Genomic DNA, 10535 nt, shown 5'->3' on the forward strand with positions numbered 1-10535 from the left:
TTTGTGACAATAAAATACACAATTAAATGTGTTGGTCGTCTTGCACTATATTTATTATTATTAACTGCATCCTATGTAGCCTTTAGGATAGTATATTTATGCATTTCTCTCAAGCATTACAAACTTGCAATGCACAGCGAATAAGCCAGCATACAAAGACAAAATCCCATTGCGGAAAGGTTCTGCAAAGGCATAAAAGGGCATAATGCACTTAGATACACTATTGCAGCAAAAAATGCGAGGCTTTGCAACAGGACGCGTAACAATAACAATATTGAGACATAAATAATTTAGTTTGAAATGTGATATGTTTTTATGATCCCGTCATTCTGTATATGATCTTATTTGGTTATGTCATAGTGTATGTGTGGTATGTGAGGACGTGTGGCAGGCGAGGGGTTAATCCAGGGCCTCGCCCAGGCTGCTTTACTCGCCGGCGTGCGGCCGTGACGTCGTGGCGTCGTGGCGTCGTGACGTCGTCCGCAGACTGAACAAACGCAGGGGGGACAGAACGAGAGGAACCGCCGGCGGACGACTAGACACGGAAAAGCAGATCAAATCCAATTGACCAGACATTGTTTCTATCGCACCCGGTTTTATCTCTGAACGTCGTATACGTCGAAATAAGAAAGGTAAGTTTCTAGTTTCCGGCGAAGTTTTTTTTTGCCTTGAAAGGAAAACGAGGAAAAAAAAACGGTCCGATTGAATGGCGGATAGGCAGAGCATTGCTAGTGCAGAGAGTGACGGCAAGAAAAGGGCTGGTGAGATTTTCTGGGCTGTATTTAAAGAAATGACATCGCTGGGCTTTTTCACATAGACCCTGCTGACACCAGATCAGAGCTTTAGTGTCCGGATTGACTGTTTTTTGTCTTTTTTACCGATATGAGGGGAGGAATAGGCCCGAAAGGACCCCCCTCTCCCCTTCGAGCAGAGATCCGACACAGTCACTCTGCTCGGGCCGGCACAGGGGAAATGATCCGCAGGAGGGAGGGGGAGACGTGAGCATTATGACAAAAGGAGAAGTTATTCTTCAGTCTGTCTTGCCATGAAGTGCAATCTTGTGTTCAACAAAACAAAAGAGTTGCTGATTACATGTGTTCATTTTGAGATCCTCTAAATTGCGCACTCGGGGCGAGGCCTTGGCCAGCGACGTCAGATTAAACAATATATTACCGGTGCATTTGGTAAGGATCTTGTTTTTTGCTGTCTAACCATTTCATTCACAGATGTGTTGATCTTATTGTGGGGCATGATTTCCCCTGATTATGCTAGTGATACTATTGATGTGGGGGACATCCATAATATACGTGTGAATATATGCGTATTGTTCATTCATGCACATCTCTAAACGTGCATATTGTCACCGAGTCCCAGTGGCCCCCGCCTACCCTCAGTGACCTGTCCATCTGACACCCAGCTCCTAAAAGTGAAATGACACCCACCTGTCACCCAGGACACTTGGAAGAATTATCTCAGATTTCATCACTGGAGCTGTTGCTTTAGATGCTTATGGGATTAAGCTTGAAATAATTAAGACCTGTGCTAACAGCATGGATTACAATAGCCCCCCCACACACATTGCCAATTCTGAATGATGAGGTGACTTGTTGTCGCAGAAATGTACTCCCAAGAAACCTTAATTCAGAAAAGATTTAAGTAGGGCCAAATTGGTGCATCAATGCAGTATAGTAGAGGGCAAGCAGACGCTCCTAAAATGTTTCCTGTCAGGTCCTTACAGATGTGGTTTTGTCTGGGGACAGTGCTGCTGCTGGAGAGGGGAGTGTTCGTACTTCTGGGTTGAGAGGGTGCCTCCCTTTTTTAATTGTACACTGTGTTCAGTCATGTTCTCGCATTATTTCTTTATTATCTACATATTATGCATTTAAAACAAAATATTTGCAACAGCCTTCCTTTGGAGAAAGGGGTTTATTTGTACACCCAATTTATAATCTTTCACTTGAGTTTTACGAGGGAGTTTCTGTTTGCTGGAGTTATGGAGCAACTAGTTCTCTGCCGTGATCTTCCTCTGCAAAACTATTGACAGACAATTATGAATGTATTTTTTTAAATATCATATTAGTATTTAATAATGCTATTAATTTTGCTTTACTAAAGCCATTGCTGAATAATTGAAGGAATACATTTAGCAGGTGCAGACGGCAGATATGACCTCTGCTCAAAGTGGAAGAGAGATTTCTGGCAAATGCAATTTAAGAGAGGTTGATTTTATGTATTAATGTATTTAATTGATGGGAGGTGTTGTATTGAACTAAGGTTATACATTCTTCCCTTTGACCCCTGCAATGCAAATATACCTGACCCCTTATGGTCTGTGATTCAAGGCAGTGTCCTGTCTGAATTGTGGCTCGTGTGCCAGGGTGAAACAGCTGTTGTCCTGGAATGCTATCATTGAGGCCAAGAACATTGTTCACAGTGAAGTAGTTTTAACAGCTGTGCCTAGCCTTCTGATTCGGCATGTACTGTAAACGGACCAAACTTCTTCTTCATTGTGGCGACGTTGGTCATACCTTTTGAAGAACCGCTTCAGGTTGCTTCTGATTCAGTACAACACAATGGGTCTAGTGCCTAGATATTCTGACAGACCCAAAGCTCTGTGGATCTAATGTAAGATTCCAGTGGAATACTGTGTAAAACAACAAAAACAATGAGCTGGTGAGTTTTCAGGATCATCCACATATTGTAACGTATCCAAAGCTTGATCTCCAGGACCCCTTCTGTCTTTTTCTCTGGAGGCATTTAGCATTGCATAGTATCACAGCTGAAAGTGCTGGTTTGGTGCCATTCAATGAAAGTGACAGAAGCAGCGGACAACAAAATGGACAAGTGTTGCTTTTTAAATTTTATTTAAAGGGAAGTACAGTGACTTGAAAACAAATAGGGGATGTCCTACTGCAGTAGTTTCTGTGACAGTGTTGATATTGTCTTGCTGAAGCAAAGTCACTTCCGGTTATTTATTGAATTATTACAGCACTGTACATTTTCTCCGAAGAGAAGATGGCTTATGCAACAAGTGTTGTCTAATAGTGTTTTGCACAGTGCTTGTTGTTTTTTCGCTGTTTTTTTTTTAATCTAATTTTGGCAATCTTCCACCTCAGGATATGCCCTGGCAGTGACATCTAACAACTGTAGAAGTGGATCAGTTTCCTCTTAATAGAAATCTGTACAGTATAGGTCTTGAAAGTGGAAATGGTCACATGGAAAAACGGTCTAATATTTTTCTGTCTGAATGTCATGGGGAGACTTTCAATGTGCTAGTGCTCTGATATTATAAGGAAACTGTGTGACTATCTGAGAAATTATATGAACAAGTTGATGGATGGACTGATCTGTTTCTCCATCTCTCCCCTTTGCAGATAGCAGAAGATGGCTGTGAATGTCTATTCTACTTCAGTGACCAGTGACAATTTGAGTCGACATGACATGCTGGCATGGATCAATGAGTCTTTAAAAATAAACCACACAAAGATTGAGCTTCTCTGTTCAGGTAAAATGAGAAACGAGCACAACAACCTGTTTGTGTTGGAAAAAATACAATCACAATACAATCCATAAATTATAGATTATTTTGGTGTTCAAATTTACTATTTATGGAAATGCATTTAAAATCCCTTAAAATATTAAATGCATGTTCCCATTATCACATGATTTAAAATGATAACATGCATCCATCCATGTGTTAAAGTTGTTTGTGTATAACTATTTTGTTGCTGTGACAGTTGACAGCTGAAGCTGTTAAGACAGGCCGGGACTGTATGTTATGTTTTTTAGGTCTATAATCCTTAATAGAATTCAGTTTCTAGAGACAGAGGCTTGTTTCTACAGAGATCAGAAACGAGACTTTGGCACAGCATGGCTGTTGCCATCTGGTAACATTGACCTATCTTGTGTAATCTTGCAGGACTGTTTTTTGCAAGAAAAACTAAAAACTCCATAAAAAATGTTTTATAATGGTTTCTGGCATTGTTCCTGATGGCACGTTTCTTTCTTTGTGTTCTTAGGAGCTGCGTACTGCCAGTTTATGGACATGCTGTTCCCTGGTTGTATACCTCTGAAGAAAGTAAAATTCCAGGCCAAACTAGAACATGAATTCATTCACAACTTTAAACTGTTGCAAGCAAGCTTCAAGAGAATGGCAGTTGACAAAGTAATTAGTTTTTTCTTCATTTAGCTCCTTTTAAACATTTATTTTTCTGATGTCATCTGGGTTCAAATCTGCCTTATACTGCTGGGCACAGTTTTAGTTTGAGCATTAACCTCTTTTCAGTGTATGTGCTTTCAGTGTTTTTGTTTTTTAGCCAATATTTACTTACCTGACACAGTGTGCTAATGGCATTCATTGCTGGCCAAGCATCTTCCTCTCCAGCCAGTGGGCTATTTTCTTTGCCTGGGGTAATTTCGCTAGAGATTGGCATCTTTTCTGTTATAGACAGACACTGCACTGTTTTTGTGTGTAATTCTTGGTGACTGAACAAGCCTTAATTGGATGAATGAATGTTCTCATTCTCTTTGTTCAGAATACCAGAATTGGCACACAGATTTACACAACCTCCTATGCTCGTATTGCCAGTTCTTGTGTTGTTTACATTTGTTAGCTCTATGAAGTGTTAAATGCATTTGCCAGAAATTGTAAATGTGTGGTTTACCATGTGCTTGATTTATTCTTTGACTGATCCGGGTAACTTGGCATGAGGAGGCGTTTCACCGCACTAGATCTTTGATAGTTGGCTGTTAGATCATCCTTTTCTTCCCCCCTTTTCTTTTTCTTCCCAGATTATCCCAGTGGACAAATTAATAAAAGGAAAGTTTCAGGACAATTTTGAGTTTGTGCAGTGGTTTAAGAAATTTTTTGATGCCAACTATGATGGGAAAGATTATGACCCAGTAGCAGCTCGCCAAGGACAGGAAACCATGCCTATGCCCAACCCCGCCACACCCGCCCTGAACAAGCCCAAGAAAATCCCCAGCACTGGCAGCGCAGGTGAGGACAGATCCCTACACTGTCTCCGAGGCAGCATCTGCTTTTGCTTCTCCATCGGCTTTCATGCAATCCTAAAACTTATACTTTTTTATTTAGGGCTGAAAATGTGTTTTATTTTGGTCATATAACAGCAATGTAGAGAACTGTCACGGCATTTAAAGACGGCTGATCACATAAAATGAGTCACACATCTCCCCCATCTTGCTAACTCACCTCACAAAACTACACACGATCTTCCCACTTCCCACTCATTTTACAAGAAATTCACTTCGGGAGTAATGTTAGTTTTGGCAGAAAGAAGAAGTGGATTGGTCTGGCAGCTCTGGGGGTAGCAGGACAGCTGCATGCTCTAAACCCTCACCTGTGTTTTTTTTGTATTTGCCTTGTTCTTTTCATGTCATGAAAAAGTAATAGAACATGGTGTTGTGTGGACTCTTTGCTATTGCTCTTGGCTTTCCCAGCTGTAACGGATTCCTCGCATCCTAATGGGTCGATTTGAGATTTCTATTTATTTATGCGCCTCTGTCTGGAAATATGTATACATATCTAGGGATTTTAATGTGGAGGGAGCTGAAATATTTATAACATAGAAAACGTGATTTGACATTGCCTGTGAATTCCAGATGACAGCCTCACTGCTGCACCGAGGGGGAAACCAGCAGCAAAGATTGGTACATTCATTTGGTGGTCAGACACTTGGTGTCTTTGTGGTTCAGCATTTCCTTCCACTGGGTTAAAGTTCAGAAGCAAAGTTCTCACTGATTCTTAACTGAGTTTGATTGTTTGTTTTCACCCCCCCTTGATGCACGTTGGGTGTTCGAGCTGCTGTAAATCCGTCATCATGGTCTTTGAGGATGAAATCTTGTGAAATAGTTTTTCTTGTTGCTTGTTCTACAATCTAACAACCCCCAGACTTAATGAGAACTTTGTTTCTGCACATTTTTGTTCAGGTGGAGTTTTGTTGCACTTTCTAAGGTTCCTTTGCACCGTCCAGTGATGTTTTCAATTTGTGTTTACAGCACTGAGTTTGTAGGCTACATACCTTACGCCTGTTTTTATTTTATTATCATGAATGTTGTATCAGTACTTTCTTTCTGAGTGCAGTCTACCTGCTTCTGCATAGCCATAGGCCTCGTCACTTCCTCGCACTGAGGTTTGTCTTGTTTTTCAAAGCACACAGACGTCACTCACTCTGCCTTTTGGTCCTCCCTCTTGCAGCCCCTCAGAGGCCTTCCGTGGCGAAGGCGCCCCCGAAAGTGGCTCCTGTGGGTCTGCGGAGACCGGGCGGTGCAGGAAACGGGGACGAGGAGAAGGCGGAACTCGTCCAGGAGGTCTGTACAGCTCCTGCCATAGTTGTCTCCATCCACAGGGAGGCTGTAGTTCCTCATTTGTGTTTGCCCACGTATCGGATCACGTCGATGAACTCGTTTTTTGGCACTGAGAGCGGCTGCATCCTGTATTGCTGATATTAATTTAAAATGTAAAAGTCTCTGTTCAGTTGTGAACTTCAGTTAAAAGCCACAAAAAGTGCTGTGAATTGATGACTAAAATGTGATCCGTTCCTCCAGGTTAATTTACTAAAACTCACAATTGAAGACATGGAGAAAGAGAGGGATTTTTACTTCGGCAAACTGAGGAATATTGAACTGATCTGCCAAGAAAAGGAAGGGGAGAACGATCCCACACTGCAGAGGATTGTTGACATCCTTTATGCCACAGATGTAAGTGACACACAAAAGGTTTGGAAAAACACCTTCTTTGAAGCTTAGTTATGAGGTATACAAAAAATGAAAGTTAGAACGGAACTCTAGGGGAGTCTTGCCAGGATACAAAATAAGGCGAGAGAGGACCTGTCCACACAACATGCTATCCTATAATGATAAAAATTACATTCCTGGTGTCTCTGAGCTTTAATTATTTCTCTTAGGAAGGGTGAGTATTGTACATGTACGGGCATGACCTTTGCCACATACAGTACACATGAAATGAAACCCTAGAAAGATGAAAAGTTAGAGAAGTGGTTTTATTCTGCATCTCAAGTAAATCATAATTACAAATACCTCTTATCTATGAAATCTTAATTGGCACTGTTAGAATGATCGTAATCAAGTGTCTGTGAACTGGCATTTTAATTAAGTATTGAATTCAAAGTTTGTGGTCTTTATTTCCTTTTCAGGAAGGATTCGTCATACCAGATTCTGAATCTCAGGATCAAGAGGAATACTAACATTCCAGACTGGATGTAACTTATAGACCACCTGTACCCCCCCATCAGATCATGTTATGCATTTGGTTCTGATTGAACTTTATATCAAATTGTTTTGTCGGCAAAAAAAAAAATTGAAGTACCTCTTTGACCCTTGACCTGAATAAATCTAGAATTCTGATGACAGCAGAACTGTAATTTGTTTCCAGCAGGGGAAAAAAATCGATGACATTCTGTCTTCAGACCTCGCTTCACGTTTTCTTTGATTTTTTAGGGAAGTACACAGGTGTTTGGCACCTTCAATGTTTGTCTTTTGTTTGTTCTTAAAGCTTTGTCACCTTCTCACTGTTGTACTTTTATAGAAGTCACTTTCTAAAATGTTCTGGTTTATGGATTATTAAATATTGCAGAAATGTACTTTTTTTTTTATTACATTTTAAAAGCAAAATATCACTGTTGGGTTCAAACTTTAAAGACAGAACATCAGAAATAATTTGGAAACCTATCAGAATCTGATGTTCTGCCTAAACAAAATACAAGTGAGTGTCTTTGCAGTTTTTCCTGTGTTTTTGTATTTCAGCAACACTGAATTTTCAAGATTGCAAACAAAGTTACATAACTTGTATACTGTATATCTCTTATCTGCATTTTACTGAGACAGATGCCAGGACTAAGCTTGGACTGTACTTATTGTGAAGTCTTGGTGTGGTGAAGGGGTCTGTCTTTGTGAAGAGGAGAGCCATTTAGTCAGTTTATATGCAAGTAACTGAGTGTGGTTTGAGTCTGTAATTTGTTTGATGTTACTAGACAACACCTGCTGTAGCATTTTGAGTCAGATTTTTGGATTCATTCTGAACACTCTCACACACACTGTTTTCATGACATTGACACTGTTTCTTTTTATTATTATTATTTAAATATAGAGAAGGAAAATAATTTGTGTCCAAGGGGTTGTGTTCAAGCTCTCCCAGGGTCCGTTACTCAGTTTTGCTTCAATACTGCCATTCTTCTGTATCGGAAAACAAAAAATTAAATAGAACTGACTTCTTTTTTTTTTCTTAAATAAACTGTTTATTAGTGGTAAATGTTCTCAAAGCTCAGACATTGAATTTTCATATTTTCAGCTCTTTTGTTTGTGTTCGATTAAAAAATATTGTGGTGGAGCTCTCAAATGCGTCTGGCTCTTCCGCATAGGGGGACCCTTTCCCAGAGAGAAAATACCTCGGTCTTCCACATTTACAATGATCACGAGAAGTCGCATTTAGAGTATGGTTGGAGTACCCAGCAATAAATGCTGAACGATTGAGAGTAGTGTGTAGCGGACACTGATAGCGACCCATTTTCTTCTGGGAAGCATAACTGACTCCCAACGGGCATGACTTCTCAGTTGCATTGCCGTGTCTTCGTGCAACCATCGGCTCAGTATTCTGAACTTACAGTAGGGCTTCACAGTCCCACAACTTGGGAGCCCCAAGTTTTCTAGTTTCCAAGTGAGTTCTTGAAAACCTAATTCAATCCTTAATTTAATTAACAACTTGCTTGGGTCCTTTTAACAGTTTCCACCTCCTGGAGACACTCAGGTTACGTATAAAATGTTACTCTCTAGTCCTTTATATGGCAGAAAAGCATTTCACAGTTCTTCTTGCGGGAATGATTTTTCTCCCACAGTAAGGGTTCTGTTGAGGGCGGTGACTGAATACTCGATGAGAATCAAAACCAGAAGACCGCACGGGGCCAAGGACTAGGATTGGGAAGCCCTGATTAGGCATTAGATTTTACTGGATATGGTGCCCTGTAGCTCAAATCTCCAAATTCTGCTGGTGTGCATAACAAAGTGCAGAATAACACCACTGTTCCTCCAAATTCATAACCGATGGATACGTTGCTTGGGTAGCTGCAGATAGTTCTGAGCATAACCCGTTAAAACGCAAGTCATGATGTGTGGGTTCGTTGGGGTTCTGGGTTTCACTTTAGAGCATTGTCCTGTCATGGGCCTTTCCTCCCCAAAGAGTTGAGTGCTTCATTGTGAAAAATGCAATTACCATTTCCACAACCCTTGAAAGACTACAGATTGCAGTTCAACTTTGACCCAGGAAGAGAATAAAATCTCATGGTAGTGTCCCCCCCTCCTTTTTTGAATTCATTTGGATTGATGACTGCAAAATATAGGCATTTGTGTCCTCTGCTAATCCCATGAAAGAGGTGTATGATCAATCCTCTTCTAGGTTTTTGACAGCTTTTGCACTGAGTCAGGAAATTCTCCACTGTAAACCAGATGATTGTTTTTTTGTTGGTTTATTTGTTTAGAAATTGCACCATCGCAAGGACGTAAAGTAACTAGCCTTTTGGGAAAGATTTGTTAAGTGTACCAAGGTATATGAACATGTGGCTTTTAAAATCTGTAGTAATGTAAAATTCCTCATCAGTTTGTGGTTGTGCACCAATATAAGGTCAAGTGAATACTAATCTCATACCATACATGATCTTCCATTTCATTATAATTTGTGCCAAAATCTAATTTTAGCCTTGTTCAGTCTTAGGCCAAATTTAGGTTTGCTTGCACTGAAATGTTCAATCCATTTTCTGGAAGTGTGTGTTAAGGGGAAACTTGGAAAGACTGTAAATAAAAGCAAGGAGTTGCCAAAAACTTACAGTAAACAAGCCATTGTTGAGGTGGGAAGAAATGCAGTGGTGCTATCTCTTAATGTCTCTTGTGGCCTTTTACAGTTTGTTGTCCTACGATTCTTGACACTGTGGACTATGTGCCACTATGGGTCTGTTTCTGCAGGGCGTTCCTTTTTTTTCTGATTGCTGGAATCGGTTTCTTATGAACAATAAAAGTATTTCCACACTGTTTCGTTGTCTGTGTTTTTATCTGGCCAATTTGCATTTTGTAATGTCTGCTGAATCTTTTCTAATGAGAGAGCTGCTAGCTGAAGATCTTCCATTGCAGCCCTGGCATAAATATTCCTTGATATTTAATCTGTAACCAGATGTTTATTTTTGCTCCCCAGTGATATGGATTACTATTTAAAGGTGTCTGGTAGTGAAGTAGTAATATGTACTGTATATGTGTTTGTGTGTCTGTGGTGGTGAGAGATAATGTTCCTATGTATGTATGTCATTCTCTGTAACAGTTTGCTGCTCAGGACTACTGAATAATGCCCAATGAAGCACTTTACACCTGTTAAATGAGCTGTACATGAGTTGCTTCTACAGCCAACTTCTTCGAGGTAAGTTTCCTTTAATGTTGTCATACACTGCATTTCCTCTTTGTGGTTGAGCCGATTTGAGCTGCTGCTGTCAGTTTCATGTCCCAAGTCTAGTTTT

General features: G+C 40.3%; 1 protein-coding gene across 4 annotated transcripts; it reads left to right on the plus strand.

Moving 5' to 3' along the window:
- Nucleotides 1-466: 466 nt before the first annotated feature.
- mapre1b (microtubule-associated protein, RP/EB family, member 1b) lies at nucleotides 467-10059 on the plus strand. Of its 4 annotated transcripts, none has more exons than XM_066702295.1 (8): nucleotides 467-632; nucleotides 3375-3505; nucleotides 4020-4165; nucleotides 4792-4999; nucleotides 5623-5670; nucleotides 6218-6330; nucleotides 6568-6738; nucleotides 7176-10059. In XM_066702295.1, exons 2-8 carry the CDS (start codon nucleotides 3385-3387, stop codon nucleotides 7224-7226), a joined length of 858 nt encoding a protein of 285 aa, XP_066558392.1. In that variant the 5' UTR covers nucleotides 467-632; nucleotides 3375-3384; the 3' UTR covers nucleotides 7227-10059. The 4 variants fall into 4 exon arrangements, with proteins under 4 accessions (XP_066558392.1, XP_066558393.1, XP_066558394.1 ...); XM_066702296.1 differs by having other exon boundaries at nucleotides 468-632; nucleotides 6568-6720; XM_066702297.1 differs by lacking the exon at nucleotides 5623-5670 and having other exon boundaries at nucleotides 468-632.
- Nucleotides 10060-10535: the final 476 nt, after the last annotated feature.

The sequence above is a fragment of the Amia ocellicauda genome, chromosome 4, assembly GCF_036373705.1.
Source record: "Amia ocellicauda isolate fAmiCal2 chromosome 4, fAmiCal2.hap1, whole genome shotgun sequence".
In the NCBI taxonomy this organism is placed as follows: Eukaryota; Metazoa; Chordata; class Actinopteri; order Amiiformes; family Amiidae; genus Amia; species Amia ocellicauda.

Bases quoted from the DNA above. Each gene is read 5' to 3' on its own strand.
- mapre1b (XM_066702295.1), top strand. From the start codon at position 3,385: ATGGCTGTGAATGTCTATTCTACTTCAGTGACCAGTGACAATTTGAGT. The intron at 3,506-4,019 runs GTAAAATGAGAA...TTGTGTTCTTAG, and splicing joins GATTGAGCTTCTCTGTTCAG to GAGCTGCGTACTGCCAGTTT. The intron at 5,671-6,217 runs GTACATTCATTT...TCCCTCTTGCAG, and splicing joins GAAACCAGCAGCAAAGATTG to CCCCTCAGAGGCCTTCCGTG.